Below are 17,814 nucleotides of genomic sequence, written 5' to 3'. Positions count from 1 at the left end.
CCACAAAACAATATGTAATGTAGGATTCCTGAGAAATAAATCAGAGCCATGGCCAAGATATCTTTTTTTTTTTTTTTTTAATCAAACCCAGTTTTATTGGTAGTCTGATGATGCTTTAGATGGCGTGCAGTTTCTTCCAGCGGGTCAGGGGTCCGTTGTTGGGAATGTACTTCACCCCACAGCCGTCTGAAATCACACGCTTCTCGGCCATCATCTGATCGAAGTCACAGGCGTTGAACTTGGTGAAGCCGTACTTCTTGGACATATGGATCTGAAGGAAAGGGCAACACCGTCAATTCAGACTTACAATGGTTAACCACATGAAAATGAGTATGGCCTTTAAGAAACATTATGGTTTGTCTCAGTGGTCCCTTAAAGCACTCGGCACCTCCCAGCTGAGTTCTTACACAAACCAAAGAGTTACTGTCTGCAGCCTTTGCACACCGGAAATGCACTGACAGCACAACTGGTCGGCTTAATAAACTGCAGAGCTGAGTCATGAATCAGCTGATATTTTATCCATGATACAAGATATTTCAATTGGTCCACATAATTGACCCTTGTAAAAAAATAAAACCCTGAGGTTTCACTGTTGACATGTTGCTCACCTTCTGGCGACCGGGGAACTTGAACTTGGCTCTGCGCAGAGCCTCCACAATGTGCTCCTTGTTTGCAGCCTTGGTACGCACAGACATGATCACCTGACCAATGCGCACACGGGCCACGGTGCCCAGGGGTTTACCGAAAGCACCGCGCATTCCAGTCTGGAGCCTGACAATGAAAAGTAGACCAAAGCAAAAGGGAGTTAATAATACTAATATCTCCTAATAAATTAGTCCACTATTTTAACAGGCACAGCCAATCTAAATTCCAATTGATCACATCCTTTATTTTTGAAGGCTCACTATCCTAGTTCATTCAGTTACAGGTCATTTTAGCTAAAGCTTTCCTCCAATGTGAGTTACATACACTTTAATACTGTAGAAATTCCTCCAGGGGCAAATTAGGGTTCAGCATCTTGCCCAAGGACACTACAACATGTTGACTAGGGTGGTGATTGAACCACCAACTGATTGGTAGATGCCAATTATCCCATAGCCACAGATAATTGATATGATTGTGTTCCATTCACAGACAGACTCACCTATCAGCTCCAGCACAGGACAACATTTTGTTGATGCGGATGACGTGGAAGGGATGCAGGCGCATACGGATATGGAAACCATCCTTACCGCAGGTCTTCACCATGTACTTGTTGGCACAGATACGGGCAGCCTCCAGAGCTGCACAGGGGTGAGAGGGGAGGGGTGAATCAGACAGACAATGTATGCAATCAAAACTTAAGAGTAAATCAGATAAGATGTATTTTGTCTCAGTGGTCCCTTAAAGCACTCCGCACCTCCCAGCTGAGTTCTTACACAAACCAAAGAGTTACTGTGTGCAGCCTTTGCACACCAGAAACGCACTGACAGCACAACTGGTGCTATAAGCTGCAGGGATTTCTAAAGCAATCTGTGGAAGACTGTTTTTTCTATTTGTACTCTTTTGAATCTGGTATTTAGCGTTCCTTTCTTGTGAGGAGCATTTAAAAATGTTAACAAAAGTATACAAGGTGGATTTTAACCCCTGACTTGAATAAGGCATGTTAAAGGACTGCATTACATAAACATTGACCCACTCTCCAGTCAAATATATAACTTTACTACCAAAATTAAAATTGTTTTAACATGAATATCTAGATAATAATGTATGCAATGTTAACTTGTGTGCAACTGAAGACCTTGGAAGAAGGTTCAAGTAAATCAGTGTTTTTCTCCAAACACTTTATTAAATGCTGGAGTCCAGCAGTGGAAGGAGTTTCTGGTTAAGGACTAATGTAGAGTTCACCATTTTAGAACCTCAGACACAAGGTTTTATGTCCCATTTACATCTTTGTGTGTGGTTTGCTCCTCACCTTCAGAAGACAGCTGCTCATACTCATCTGACACCATGTGACCACACAGGGGGAACTCATCAACCTTAGCCTTTTTCCTGCCCAAGTCGAAGATCCTGATCTTGGGATCTACAAACAGAAAATAACCATTAGTAAAAAGGTTTGAAATGATCCAATCAGACTTTTGACCGTGAATCGGATTGATTATTTTGTCTCAGTGGTCCCTTAAAGCACTCGGCACCTCCCAGCTGAGTTCATACACAAACCAAAGATTCACTGTGTGCAGCCTTTGCACACCAGAAACGCACTGACAGCACAACTGGTCGGCTTAATAAGCTGCAGGGATTTCTAAAATAGAATTTTAGCAACAAGCAGTCACTTTAAACTCTGAAAGAATTAAACAGCTTACCAGGCACACCCCTGCAGAAGCGGGACTTGGGGTAAGGCTTGTTCTTGCAGTAGCGATAGCTGTGGAGAGAGTTCATTTTAGCCATTTACCTACAAAAGTCTGTGTTTGTTTTTGCAATACTAATTCATGGTTACGGTTATTACATAATGTGTCATTTGGCAGATACAACAAAAGCTACTTCCATAAACTTAGACATGCCCACAGGAGCCAATTGGGGTTATTTATCCTGCCCAAGGATGCCTCAACATTTTGACTTCAGGGCCTGAAACACTGACTAAAATTACCCCATACACATTTCTAATATGTGTTTAAGCCTACGTTGTCGCAAACACCATAGACGCCTGATACAGCTTTAAAGAACTGTAATTGCATTTTGAGTCACTCCCAAACAGCAAGGCCATCATTTTTTACTTTTTATTTAGAAGGATTGTATTGTAGGTTTTTATAATTTGTGGGGTACTACTTTCAGCGATTGAATATACAATGTGTCCTACTAAGTATTTGTTGCTGGTCTATTCCTATTAATGAGTATAATGTCTCAAGCAAACCGTGGTTCCTTAATTTAAAAACGGTAGACAATAATGGAGTCCTGTGAAACAGGAATAAATATAAGGTTTGTATTGGCTGTAATAATTATAAGCCATTATAAGGACAATTACTGACAATAGAACAACGACAGCCGTATGCTTGAATAACACAGCATAGTCGTTGACAAGATGCTAAGGGACCATCAGGTCAACATTATTATAGTCCAGTTTTCGCATGGAACAGCACCAAATGTCACATAACCTTTCTGATGTTAAGATACGTAGTCACAGGCTTATAACTCTGATACACTTGACACTGATATATTGCTACAATTACTTCATTGAAACGTAAACCGGTAATGTTACAGTGGTGTGCTTAAGATGAAACTGTGACGTGCATTAATAAAACGTTAAAATTCGGCTATATTTGGTATTGATGTGCTCGCGCTAGCTTCATGCTAATTGACGTTAGCTCACGTAGCTCTCAACAAGTTAGCTTTGGAGCATTGTAATAATGAAGGTGCATTTAACACGGTGGGTTAAGACAGGAATTGAATGTCTACACATGTCGTGTAGCAGAGACATGTTTTCAGATAATATAATAAGAAAAGTGGAGGTGTGTCGACACGGCTAGTCGGTATGCTAGCACAGTGCACATGGTGCTAACGGAGCCGCTGCCATTTTCCTCCGAGTGAGACTAAACCGGCCCGGCAAAGAAAATATGTAAGACAGGACTTACCAGCGGGCTGGACGGCGGCCCATGGTTGCAATCTATAAATCAACAAATAAGAATTTGTTTTTAGTAAAAACGAGACCAGTATATCTTTAAAATAACTTTAAATCAGTCTATTTGAGGGAGAGCCGGAGAAACCACGCTCCCACCACGTACTCACCTAATGGAGGAAAGGAAGACAAGCCGACTTCCGCTGCGTAATAAGAGCAATGCCTGTGCGGAAATATAATTTATATTCACTTACACATTATTTTTGCTCTAGAATTAAATCACACGGATATAAAAGCACTAATATAATGAATATATTTAAATATAGTGTTGTAAAAATAATTGAACCTTCAGTTATCTAGTTTAAACTGAATGCTGGGAATTGTAGTTTTAAACAACAGGAGACGTCCACCTTACATCCACCAAATCATAAAATGTATACTCCGACTTTTCTCTTTACAGTACAAAATATGGACCTACTGTTTGATTCCTTGCAACACAATGATACAAATAGTGTAAACAGTTTCCCCTTTAATGAAACATAGCCTATGCATAAGGGCCAATATAAAAGCAAATAATGAGATAAACATAAATAAAAATGGCCTTTTAAATAGAAATAACATGCTGCAAATAATGGTGCGAGTGACACATAGTGCAAGTAAAATGCATTACATGTGCTGTAAATTAAGAAAACACTATGACAATATTGCATTATAATAGAAAAAGAAATAGAAGAAAGTATTGCAAAAAAAAAAACTGTTGCCTCCCCATCCAGGGAAGGAGATGTCCTTCATCCACATCCAAATGTTTCAGATCCTGAGACTCCTGATGCACTCCACAAAATGGCCTTCAGATGTCACTATTGTAGTATATATGCATAAAGTCCCTGCTTCTCTGTGCCCTACTTGCTAATTCTTAAAAAAGGAGCAATGAGCTCATATATGAACTCCTAGCTGATAATGCAGAACAAATGTTGTTCTCTAGCTCGGGAATTTGAGGAATCCTAACCCTGTTCAGACGTCTGCTCTAACGTCACTGAACATAACACGGTTTATTAAACATCCTGAGGGATTTGTGAGAGTTATATATGCCTGATAAGTCCTATTTGAAGCACTCACATCTCTTTGATTTTAGTTTGCTTAAGAAGCTGCTGTTTAAGCTCTACAAATGTTTTGTGAATTCAAAGTCAGTTATCTGGGAATTTACCTACCCCAATAAACACACATGGAGTCTACAAATGATGAAATAACATTCTTTTGCAAACACAGCCACTTGACCCCTGCTCTGATTAGGAAGTGGCCACTCCTTGGTGTGTCAGTGGGGAAGGCCTTTTAACTCAGACTGGATCCCTGCACAGCCTCATGTGAAGGTCATCTATCAGCTCGGCAACAGCAACCTATCGTCCCGTCCTTCCGTTTCTGAATCTCCTCCAGACTTTGCTGTGTCTGAGCTCAACCTCGCTGAAGGGCAAGATGACAGTGAGACCATGGAAAGGGAGCAAGGACCAAAAATGGTCCTAGAGTGTGTGCCTGTTTCTGGTGACCAATGACACACACACACACACACACACACACACACACACACACACACACACACACACACACACACACACACACACACACACACACACACACACACACACACACACACACACACACACACACATAGCTTTCCAGACAAGAGCTAAGAATAGGGCTCAATTTCCCAACTAAATCCAGGACTGCACTTGTAAAGGAGTCGTTTTTCTTTACTTACAAAGATGAACTGATTAGCTAGTTGATTTGGAAGATTACATGTTTACTTCACATCTGGGAAGTACTTTATCCACTTTCTTGCCTAAAGATAAGTGTAATGATCCATACATCTGTCATGTTTGTAAGCTGAATATGAAGCTAGATTGCAGGAAACTACTATCTTAGTTTTTGCATCAAGCAGGGATGTGGACTTGAATCGACTCGAGTCAATGTTTCAATGACTTGCAAATCGACTTGACATACAATAAAAATGATTGGGACTTGGACCTGGAGGTGAAAGACTGACTTGAATTAATTGAAACATGAAGACTAGAATCACTTGTTTAAGTTAGCTTTATATATTCAACATTTTCAATTGACAATTCAAGTTGTTACAGTACACAATATGCAGGCGCACACTGGGAATCACTTTTCAAAACTATTATTAAAATAATGTTCTAGGTTTAGCACAACAAACTTGGTTAGGGTTAGGAAAACTTTCCTTTTGTCTTTAAGGTTAAGGTTAGGGTTTCTCTTCTCTGGTGTCTGAGTTGACCTGTGACAGGACTGGGCATTTCTAAGGACTCAACTGGACATGAAGACACCAAAAAACAATAACTTGGCACTTTACTTGAAACTTGGAGCGATTGACTTGAGTCACATGTCTGGCATCAAGACTTGACAGTAATAGCAAGCCTACAGTATTTCAGTCTCTGACCAATGTTCATACCAAACCTCTTAGACTTGCTTATTTGTACAACTATTTTTGGTTGCAACTGGGTTATGGGTTGGATTGATACTTGCTAGGCACAATGACTTTTGGAAGTTTCTCAAGGAACTCCAGATCATGTGATGTTAATTAGTAGGTGAGGTGTTTGTAGCCATATTTGATAGCTTTAGGCAGAGCCGTCCAACACGCTTATGCTACGCTAACATAACCATCTCATGGATTAGGTTTAAGATTTAGTACAGAAATGTTTTTTTTTAGCAAGAATGCAATTAGACTGTTTTCAATGATGTCCTAAAACCCGGAAGTGAGTTAGCATTTTACCACTTCTTGTTCCCTCGTCTCAGAGTCAATGGTTTTTTTTAACTAGTTTTTGGGAAAATAGCTGGAAATAAGGTCTGTGGTTGACACAAATTTAAGAGATGGATCACGTTTTGTTCTACGACATTAAATACATTAGCAGTGACCCCACTGGTGATTTTTGAAGAGTTTACGTGTCTGAAAAACGATGGTTGTTAACAAGTGGCTGAATAGGACTACAGAAGTTATGGAGGACGTTGTACGTCATTACGCCGAACACGTACACACTCCTCTAAGTTTGTTTGCCCTGTTCTGCTTGAAAGCAAGTACCTGCCTCCTGCAAACTGTTAAAACAAACGCTTCAACTTGTACAATTTTGAATCTGTATTTTTGAATATCGAGTCAAGTTGGCATGACGTTGAAGTCGTGCGACCCTGCTGTACTCGGCTGTATTTCGTTTATAGCATAACGTTAGCATTTTGCTTCTGGCGAAAATTATAAAAGTAGGGTAGACACAGGGCCAACTTGTGGCCCCACGCAAAGTTATGTGACGAGGCCCTCTGTTTCGCGAGTGTCGACGGGGGGGTGGAGCTAGTGGAGCACGCGCGTGAACTGCAAGCACCGGAGACTCGCAGCGGCGAAACTGTGGGGCGCTTACACTAATTGCGCCGCATAAGCGCATCAGATGAGGCTCCCTCCGCAAAATGAGGCTGCCTCCGCAAAATGAGGCTCCCTCCGCGAGGTGAGGCCCCCTCCGCGAGGTGAGGCCCCACGCAGTCTGCGTGATCTGCGTGTAGGGAGGGCCGGCCCTGGGTAGACATGTGGAGATTATCCGGCTGAACAAAATGTGCATTTATCAAACAGGTTCGTTTTCCACAGATCTTATTTTTTACAATATTCCAAAATCCTTGAGCAGCTTACTTCCGGGTCGGCCTACAAAAATACGTCATCACTGCACCCCTCTATTATCCGTCTAGCAATATTTGGAAATCAGAAGATTCCCTGTCAAAAACAACGGTTAGGAAGACACTCATCCTGTTAATAACCCAATTATTCAGTGAAGTCTTTCCCTGTATAAGAGCATGATGACTATTCAGATGAACATATGAGTAACATCAGATGCAGAACATTTACTATGTGGAAGCTTGAAAGCACACTTCAGGATGTCAATGACACTGAAGATTAAGAATATGACTGTTTTATTTTTGTTTTATCTGTGTTGCTCTTTTGACAACCTAAATGTAGAATATATTCTTAACACTGAATTGCTCATACTGACAACCACACCCTCACACAAACACACACAAAGCCTGATCGCTGACCAGTATGTGATGAGGGTGTGGAGGCTAACACCCTGTGTGTTACTCTGAAAACGGAAGTGTGGATCTTGTCTGTGAGAGTGTGTGTGTGTGTGTGTGTGTGTGTGTGTGTGTGTGTGTGTGTGTGTGTGTGTGTGTGTGTGTGTGTGTGTGTGTGTGTGTGTGTGTGTGTGTGTGTGTGTGTGTGTGTGTGTGTGTGTTCTTTGTGCAGTGCGAGTGTAACCACAGTCAGGGCAATTCAAACCTACAGGAGCGGTAGCAGCATTGTGTTGTATTATTTACTCATTTTAAAGAAAGCATAGCAAATGACAAAGAATAAAACAAAAGGACAATGCATTTAGATACTGTTGGGGAAATAATTTCCAAGGCCCATAACTTTGACCCTGTTTATCAGTTCATACTGTCCTGACAGAGCACAGGCACCTGTAACCTTGGCTACTGTGCTCTCAGTGTTTTGTCTCCCTGTTCCTGCCTGTTGGCGTCAGCTGATAGAGGTGTTATGATTCTATCTTGTTATGCACAATGTTGATTATTCTCTCAGAACTAGCTAAATACATGGGTCTGGGTTCTTCAGAATTGACGTGGCAACTCAACCGTGAAGTCGGACTTGTTTTGTGAATTCTCCGGCCTAGGCTCCAAATAAACCATCAGTGTTTGCCATCAAAGCTCCAGCTCTCCCCGTGTCTCCTTTTGAGTCGGTGATTCCTCCTGCATTGCTACACAGAAGTTTCCCCCACAGGTATATATTTATACAGTATATACGTACTATATATGGGTGTGACCTGCTATATCAAAATCAAATACATTGACCCCAAAATTTGTTTTGAGTTGTATACACCGCTGGAAAGAGGAGATCTTTGATATCTTAATGATATCTTTATTGTTTTTTTTTCACACAATATTAAGCAAAATATGTCACAGAACATAATGACTGTTACCGAGCCATGATGATGTGAAAAATGCCTTCAAAGTTTGCCGTAAACCTTTACAAAATATTAGCCAAAGTTATTTTAAGAGGGGGTTCCAGGCCTTATACTCAATCAAAACCCCAAATTGACCATAACATGTTTTTAATAAATCCTGAAATGAGCTGTTGCAACATCCACACATATATGTTTTAAAAAAATGATATTAATATTTTATTTGAGAAATATCATGGTTATTATCAATATATATCGCCACACTCTTATATCTGTATGTGAACAGTATGTCTCGTCTGAAAAACTAAACTGTGATCACGTACAGCGAAGGGTCCCTGTATGGAGTTGTGCAACAGCCTCTGTTCAGGTTTAGTCCCTGTTTACATTTCAGTCATTTTCTCTGAGTATCGTCTCCACTCTAAACAGTCCAGCCTCTTAGCTACCAAACAACACACCGCTGATAGATCCAGTTTTAACACCTCTTTTTAAAATATAGCTCAGGCCAAATCCCTTCCACCTATAGGCCTTTACTGAAATGAAATTTGATTCAACAAGACAGTCAATCTGCTACCACTCCCCAATGTCTGCTGGGATCGAGCCCCCCAAGATCCTTAAAGAATAAGTAGGTAAAGCTCATGCAGGGATGATTAATCAAGCACTTCCTGTCACTGTTTTACTCATTTGCATTCCTGAATTACACCAGGTCAAAACTTGAATGATTTCTGATTTCGAGTCTCAGATAAAGAGGCAACTCTTCAGTGACTGGATAAAATCCTTGATTTTTCTTTTTGTCAAATAATTTGGTACAATGGGCAAAACCAACAATAGAATATTAACTAGTAAAATGTGTGTGTATGCGTGATATACATTCTTGCTCTGAGCCATTCAGCTCCATTCTTGTTTAAAACAAATCAATGAGCCACACTGACATGTTCTTTTATTACCATTTATTACACACACAGTGTCATTTATTATAACTCATTTTCAAGACACTGTCCTGCTGCCCAAAATACTTATAAGATTACTACATGTGTTCAATCTGGGAGACAAGCTCCCAACAAATGCACTATTTCCTGCTGTTTGAATACAGTTTGTTAAAAACGACAGTGACCATTTACCAACAGTTACTTTCCTACCATTGCCTTGACCGGTTGGTTATAGTTTGTGATATTGTGTGACTTTGCTCGGTTCAGATTTGTTCGGATTTGCCAAAGTCACACAAAGACACAAAGAAACCTCACCAATCTCCAGCAGTCGCAGATCAGAAACTGTAATGTGCTGCGAAGTCAAATAAAATGTCTTAAAGGACACCTATCATGCTATATTTAAATGATATATTGTACGGCCATACCTATATAAGGTATATTTATACGTTTCTGTTTTCAAAATACCAAACAGATCATGCATTTTAGCCATGCCTCATTTCGCTCTATGTGCTGTTTGCTGTCTACGGGTCTGATTCTATGAGCTGCAGCTGACCACGCCCCCCTGCAGGAGAGGGGAGCCGTGCTCTGATCAAGTCAAGAGGGGGAGAAAAAAAGATCTCCGTGTTTTATTTATATATACAGTCTATGGTTTTATTATATTATTATAGGCCTATAGAGTCGTTATTCATTTGTTTTAAAGTTCAATAAATAACAAAGAAGACCTTTGACCGGCACTTTTCTAATTTTGTCCGGAAGATTTAAACTTTAACGGACATCTTGACCGGCGAAAGAAACTGAAACTGAAACTCTGCCGCACGGTCCCCTCGTTCCTTGGAAGAGGTGGAGAGGTGGGTGTTTGTCATCTGCTGGTGGACTAACCGGAGAGAATTACAGTGCTTGCCTCGACGGGGAGGGATTGCATTGAATTAAAGCAGCGGAGCAAACGCTTAGCCTCGGGGAGGGAGAAAAAAAGACCAGGCGGAGAATAAACAGAAGGGTAACCATGGTAACTATGGGCAGGAAGTCTTCTTCGCTGCTTTTTTTGCCTGGCATATGTACTACAGCGTCTCCAGCGCTTTCGAGCGGCAATGGCCGGCCGTGGCCCAACCCCACATTCCCCTGATAGGTGGAGTTGGCCCAATAGCCGTAGCGCCACTTTCCTGACGTCAGTAAAGTGTTCAAATCTGGATCAGTTTTGATCAGATCCGTTGCAACCCCTTTTTTAGAGATTTGGGTATGGAGGAAAATAGAGAGGGTTGTGTTTTCTGACACTTGGTGAGTTCCCTGGAACACCGGGGACACATATTCATGTATAAAAGACGTACAAAAGTGCATTTTGCATGATAGGTCCCCTTTAATGGAGTCTGGTGCTTTGGCGAGAGCAAAGATAGAAGTTTCCATTCCTCGTCATAAATATAAACTGTGTAGCTGCATCCCAGCAAATTAAAGTAAAGTGATGTAAGTATTCAAAATATATTGTACACTTAAAGCGATATTGATGTCTTAAACATGTTTTGCAGGTACTCCTGTCTGCTTTTCCAAGCTGGGATCTGCTGACCACCACTTACTTCCTGTCAATAGTAAACTTTGTTCAATATAAACTTGTGCGATTCACGCTTTATTTTTCTTTCAATTTATTTACAATCTGTCAACAGTACCAGCTACACCTTTCATTTGATATGGTCACTCAAAATATATACTACTACTGAGTCTTTTACCATGGTTTACTTTTCTGCTATTTGTGTTTACTTATTGTGTTTTTTATTATTGATCACGTGTGCATACTTTCTTATTTTTAATTTGTAATTCTCTTTACTTTATCTGCACTATATTTCTGCTTTTGTAATAAAGTATATTTCCACGTTCCGGTGCAAATAAAGGAATGATGTTTCTGATTCTGATTAGAGTAAGTAGTACACTGACTGTTCATATGGACCTTATACAGCCCCACTTCCAAACAGCCTCACTATACCTTGAAAGCAGGAGAAGCACACAGTTACTTTCACAACAAGTCACAGTACTGTGTGTGGAGGATGTGGGATATCACACAGATCTCTTTGTTGTGAAGCTGTGGTGTGTCAGATTGTGCAACAAGTAGATATTTCCACTGAGTGGGCATTTGGTGCCCATATTGTTAATAAGGAAGTGAAAATTAAGTGTCGCCAGGGAGACCATTGGTCAATGAAAACATAAACAAAAGAGTGAGACCTTTCTTTCCTTTCTGTCTTCCTTCCTTTGTTCTGTTTCTCTCTCTATCTGTTAAGTTTCCTGCACTTTAGGGGCCTGAAAAACACCTACCATTGTGGGGCCCCCCAGCAGTAAACATGAAATAACCAGAAAAAGACTCATGGGAGGAAATCCCAATTTTAATTTTGCAACATTGATATGGTGCCAAAGCAAAGGATCAGGAATAGGACAAACAGTTAAACACATCAAATACAATCCAGGGGGGAACAAAATAAAATAACATTACATCACCTACGATGTATAACAATATATAGTATATATAATTATATCCTTGATATTCAATCAGTAATACTGCAGTACTTTGATCGCTGTGTGTGCGTCTCTGCAGGTCGTGTCTCTGCAGGTCTGTGTGATCTCATGTCAGAGCCAATGCCTCTGACATGAGATCATATGATGTCATGCAGTTCATGCAGGAGCAGCCTTCCGCTCTGCCTGGCGGAATCCTGTGTGTGTGTGTGTGTGCGTGTGTGCGTGCGTGCGTGTGTGAGTGTGTGTTTGCGTGTGTGTGTGTGCGTGCGTGCGTGCGTGCGTGCATGCGTGCGTGCGTGCGTGCGTGCGTGTGAGTGTGTGTTTGCGTGTGTGTGTGTGTGTGTGTGTGTGTGTGTGTGTGTGTGTGTGTGTGTGTGTGTGTGCATGTGTGTGTGTGTGCGTGAGTGTGTGTGTGTGTGTGTTTGTGTGTGTGTGGGCAATAGAGAGTATATCAATATAAGTCATGTGTGGCCTCACAGGAAATAAACCAGCTACATCACTAATTGTTAATCTAATAAACGAAACATTTCCAAGAATGTAATTCTATAAAAGTACCAAAGCGCCTGTCATTATGTCTCTCCTCAGCTTTCACTTCTGTCCAATAACAGAATAACATTTTACCAATAACGATAACTCAGCTTTACTCCACCACTTCCCCCAGTGTCCATTGCACAGCACCCCGCTGGTCATTTCCTCAACACACAAAACAATGCTAACATGCTAATATTAAGCACAATGTTGACCATATTAGATTTGGTGTGCTAGCATGCTAACACTTGAGGTGCTGTTTGTTTCTCATGTGAAAACTAAATTCAACACATTGATTGATTTTAACTTTATTCTGTAGGGAACATTTGATGGTAATCAATCCATCAGTGGTTCAAAATGATTCAATAGTTTCATATTGCCATCCAAAGAGCCATGGTGCTGCATAGTTTGGAAACAAATTATAACAAAATATGACTTCAATTATCAAGCTTACACTCTATCTCCTGAGAGACATTGCCCAGCTAGGTATACATTTGATATATTAACCCCATATTACACTGTTATTACAACTATTATTACAACCAATTTACAAGTATACTGTATAAAACCAATATTACAACATTAATACACCCCTATTACACACATTTAACATAAATATTACGCTTTAATTACACCGTTACATCGATTTTACATTATATTAGACCCATGTTACACATTGACACAGCTTGTTAAATGACTGTATCCCACAAGACACCGAAACCATTTAAGGGTACTTAAAAGATTTAAAAAAATACAGGCAGAGGCGGGGAAACAAGCTGAGTTGATGATGAGATGAGGAAGGACGTGGGGAGGTGTCCAGCCAGAGAGACAGATCAATAGAGGCAACTAGGAAACCACAAAATAACTATTTTCTTTCACACCTCCTCCCCCTTCAGCCCTGCCCTCTTTTCTATAACTAAAGAACACCCACACTCACATCATTTTTAAATACATATGGTCTCTGTTCATCTGGGGTGACATCATTATTTGTTTCCTCTGACATCTGTTTCCAGTGAATCTAGTTCAGACTCAGGTGAGGACGTCAGCTGTCATCTTATATGCAACAACGGACAGAGAGACTGTAGATGACTGTGTGATTGTAGAAAAACATCCTCTCACACACACACACACACACACACACACACACATACACACACACACACACACACACACACACACACACACACACACACACACACACACACACACACACACACGAGTAGCATGTGAAGTGTTCATGAGTGGGTACCTGTGTTTTTCTGCAGTGGTGATGTAATGCATATCATTCACCTGACACCTATGAGCAAGAGGAGCCTCTTTCTTTCTCTTTCACACACACACACACACACACACACACACACACACACACACAACACACACACACACACAACACACACACACACACACACACACACACACACACACACACACACACACACACACACACACACACACAAACTCACATAACTGATAAATCAGTGAGCCAGAAAAGTAATGATGATGTCATTGGGGTTAGACATACTCTGTCTAATCTTGTGTGTGTGTGTGTGTGTGTGTGTGTGTGTGTGTGTGTGTGTGTGTGTGTGTGTGTGTGTGTGTGTGTGTGTGTGTGTGTGTGTGTGTGTGTGTGTGTGTGTGTGTGTTGTACTATACCCCATGCATAGGGATGTGTGTATATACTCACTTGAAAGCTATTTGCACATGTTGTGCACAGAAGAAGGCACCAACAGTAATCCGGAAGATGTGGCGTAAGAAAACTAGATTTAGGGGAGAAATGGGGGGAGGCGGGCGGAGGGGTAGATGGAGGAAGGGAGGGAGGCTGAGAGGGAGATCAGTCATTCATAGCTGCTCTCTCTCCACATTCCTCCTCCCTTATATGGACAAAACTGCTGGAGCCCATCTCTCCATATCTATACCCCCCACACACACACACAAAAGCAGAAGCTGCTGAACTCCAAACAGTCAGGGGTTATTTTTCAGCCCCTGACCCAGATTTGGGAAATGTCTCTTCCTAGATTCCAGTCTAATGAAAGTGTATTGACGCTGTTGTTGTGTGGTCACAGCCCACAACACCACTCCACTGTGAGTGGAGACAAAAACACAGATATGCATCTCTCTGGGTCGCTGCAACCCTCTGTTTGTTTGCTCTGCTCTCTCCCTCACAGCCTGTTTGGACTGATCGCCGCCACTCGTCCTCCTCGCTGAGAGGAAGAGTTCAGGAGAGCAGAAGGCCCGAGGAGGCCGGCTGCTCACGAGGGAATCCAGCAGGGCTCGCTGGGGAAAGAGCAAGAGAAATGGGAACAATAAGGAGGGTAGATACAGAATGATGGGAGGTTTGGGGGTTATTTCTACATATGTGACATTTCTAAATAATATTGTTGCATCAAGTAGCATTTTATTGTTGTAGAAAAACAAAGTCCTGATTGATGTTTTGTAAAATATTTAAATAATTTGACTCTTTTGTGACTTTAACAGTTTGTCCATTAGTTTAATTTTAAGAGATGCATTTTGTTAAAGCAGCTAAAGCTGTTAAATAAATGGTCTGAAGTCAAATTACATTATTTCCCCATTAAATGTAGTGGAGCAGAAGTGTAAAGTAGCATAAAAGAGAAATACTCAAGTACAAGTACCTCAAAATTGTACTTGAGTACAGTACTTGAGTAAATGTACTTAATTACTTCCCACCTCTGGTAAGGGGGTGCAGGCAGGCTGAAAAATACAGAAACACATTAGGCTAGAGGAGGTAAACACACACAGGCAGAGAAAGAGAGGAGAGAGAAAGGAAGGGAGAGCTTACCTTAAAAGGCTGTGTTTGTAGAAGAGAGGGAGTCGGAGTATTTCAATGTGTATCTGCATACCAGGTTCTTATATGTCCCCAACATATACTAACAGGGGGTGGAGGGGTTGTGAAGCATTATAGACTATAGGCAACACTTCAGAAGGACCAGTGTGTGTGTGTGTGTGTGTGTATGTGTGTGTGTGTGTGTGTGTGTGCGTGCGTGCGTGCGTGCGTGCGTGCGTGCGTGCGTGCGTGCGTGCGTGCGTGCGTGCGTGCGTGCGTGCGTGTGTTGCCATAATGGCCTAGCTACGAGCAACAGATTCCTGTACTGTGATTCATTCAGCCCGGTCCAGTCTCCTTTTAAAGACTTTGAATGTGTTTACTCGATGCCAAGCACCCCTGTCTAATTTCAGTATCCACTCACACACGTACAAGCTGCTTTTTTCTTTTACTGTAGCTCACTCTCAAAAGTCCATAACTCCATGCAGAAAGACACACACTCATCCTGCCTCGGCCCCATGCACTCATTACCCAACAGGAACTGAGGATCTGGGAAGGGGTCCAGCTCTCTATCTCTCTCCATTTGTCAGCAATGCTCTCCTCCAATCTGAGCTATTTTCTTAATATGGCCAGAGAGGGAGTGTAGAGAGAAGGAGAGCGCTGGACAGTGGAGTCAGTTCAATTTTGGCTGCTCACTCCCTATCTGAACTCGATCTAATTCAAAGTGTTTGTTTAATCTGCACAGTTTACACGGGTGGGTTTAAATTGAATGACTACTTGGGAATTTAGACAATCTTTGCCAAACAACCTTTAACTACTGGATCCTTTCTGTTCAGGTTAAAGCCCCTCAATGCAGGTTAAAGGCACAATTCCTATTTCATTTTACCATCTTAAAGGTCCCATGTCATGGCCATTTCTACTGATCATATTTCCATTGTTGAGGTCTACTAGAATAGATTTACATTGTTCAATGTTCCAAACTCACATTGGTTTCTCATACAGCATCTCTGTATAGTATGTGTATTCACTCTCTGTCCTACACGGCTTGTTGGAGCTCCTGCCCCCCCCTCCCTGTGAGCCCACTGTGCTCTGATTGGTCAGCTCGCCCACTCTGTTCTGATGAGTCCACCACCGTTACAGCGGAACATCAGTGATTATGTGTTACAATGGCCTTTGTTAGCAACCAGAAAATGACACCAGTAATGACAAACAGATGAGAATGCTGCGTGGGGTCTGGGTGCCGTGTTGGCGGGACGTTGCGCGGCTCGCTGCTGCGAGGAGCGGACAGTGTGAGCTGGGTTCATTTCCTGCTTGCTGCGTGGGATCTGCGAGACAGCGAGACATCGCGAATGGACGCGGGAAGGGGGGGTGTTGAGGGTGCTGCAGCACCGCATCCCCAAACGCGGCACACCTACAGTGTAAGCGCGCCACAGTCTCGCCGCTGCGAAGCTCCACTAGCACCCCCCCACCCAGCGCGTCACAGTTTCGCCGCTGAGAGAGTGTGTGTGTGTGAGGAGCTCCACGGATTGGTCCATTTGGACCAATGGGTCAATTTGGGTATGGTCACGTCACTGTACCCAGGAAGAAAAAGTGAAATCTCCAACGAGGCGTTCTGGGGCAGCATAGACAGGTCTTTTCTGTGTTAGAGTTTTACTCACTACAGGGTGTACTTTGAGGGTTTGTGACTTTGCAGACCGTTTACATGCATTATTTGTCCTCTTTGAATGCTATTCTTCTACTTCAAACCCCTTTCACAGCTTGAGGCATTTGGTGGACATGAGTTGGAGGCAGTTATATATTTTTCAGCTGGATGAAGGTTTGAGTCTGACTTAACCTCGACATTTCTTTGTGTTATGATGTGATTTAGACCTAACAGGAGTAGTCTTGACCACATTTCCAAACTTTTCTCACAACATATCACTGAATGTTTTCTTCTCCAGGCTAGTAAAAGTAAGAGATTACCACACAGCGTTTAGCCTGATTACCTCCCCGTCTGCATAGTGTGGGAATACATAGAAAGAAAACAGACACACATTTTCCACCTGAGCCCTCAGACACACACTCATGTACACATCCAGCAGCATACACACATACAGTACTGTTGCAAACATCTCATTATTCCTGGAGTTGTGACGTGACTCACCCTGCGGCAGACTTCAGAGTCTGCTGCTTGCTGAGTCAGAGGGATTACTCTGCTCGGCCCTGGCTGGGTTTTATGACTTCAAATCCTCACAGTACAGTGTGCTGCGCCTGTGGTGAGAGTTGATAGCACATATTAAGTGTGAAGAAGGAGGCTATGTGCAGGTGAGGGAGGTTTAAAGTGGCGCTTTGTGCTCTAATGACAATGAGCTCTTGTTCTGCAGCGGTCTGGCTGTGTTGCTGTCTTGTCGTTTATGTATCACAGCTTTGCATAGTTATTTTTCTTTGTGTTTATTTTAACTATTGTGCTCATGAGAACATTTCTAATTGTATTCAAAGACCCATGTCCATTTCTCT

General features: G+C 42.0%; 1 protein-coding gene and 3 non-coding genes across 4 annotated transcripts; all 4 read right to left on the bottom strand.

Moving 5' to 3' along the window:
* Positions 1-58: 58 nt before the first annotated feature.
* On the bottom strand, positions 59-3,757 carry rpl10 (ribosomal protein L10). Its single transcript, XM_034145631.1, has 6 exons — positions 3,609-3,757; positions 2,343-2,401; positions 1,955-2,062; positions 1,145-1,283; positions 609-771; positions 59-271 (listed from the first exon to the last, which is right to left on the bottom strand). Exons 1-6 carry the CDS (start codon positions 3,629-3,631, stop codon positions 116-118), a joined length of 648 nt encoding a protein of 215 aa, XP_034001522.1. The 5' UTR covers positions 3,632-3,757; the 3' UTR covers positions 59-115.
* Positions 355-489, bottom strand: LOC117494719. Its single transcript, XR_004557112.1, has one exon. It is a non-coding gene; the product is annotated as a small nucleolar RNA SNORA70 (small nucleolar RNA).
* On the bottom strand, positions 1,366-1,496 carry LOC117494720. The gene has a single exon (XR_004557113.1). It is a non-coding gene; the product is annotated as a small nucleolar RNA SNORA70 (small nucleolar RNA).
* On the bottom strand, positions 2,141-2,275 carry LOC117494718. Its single transcript, XR_004557111.1, has one exon. It is a non-coding gene; the product is annotated as a small nucleolar RNA SNORA70 (small nucleolar RNA).
* Positions 3,758-17,814: the final 14,057 nt, after the last annotated feature.

The sequence above is a fragment of the Trematomus bernacchii genome, unplaced genomic scaffold (assembly GCF_902827165.1).
Source record: "Trematomus bernacchii unplaced genomic scaffold, fTreBer1.1, whole genome shotgun sequence".
Lineage (NCBI taxonomy): Eukaryota > Metazoa > Chordata > Actinopteri > Perciformes > Nototheniidae > Trematomus > Trematomus bernacchii.
This window is presented reverse-complemented; position numbering and strand designations above follow the sequence as displayed.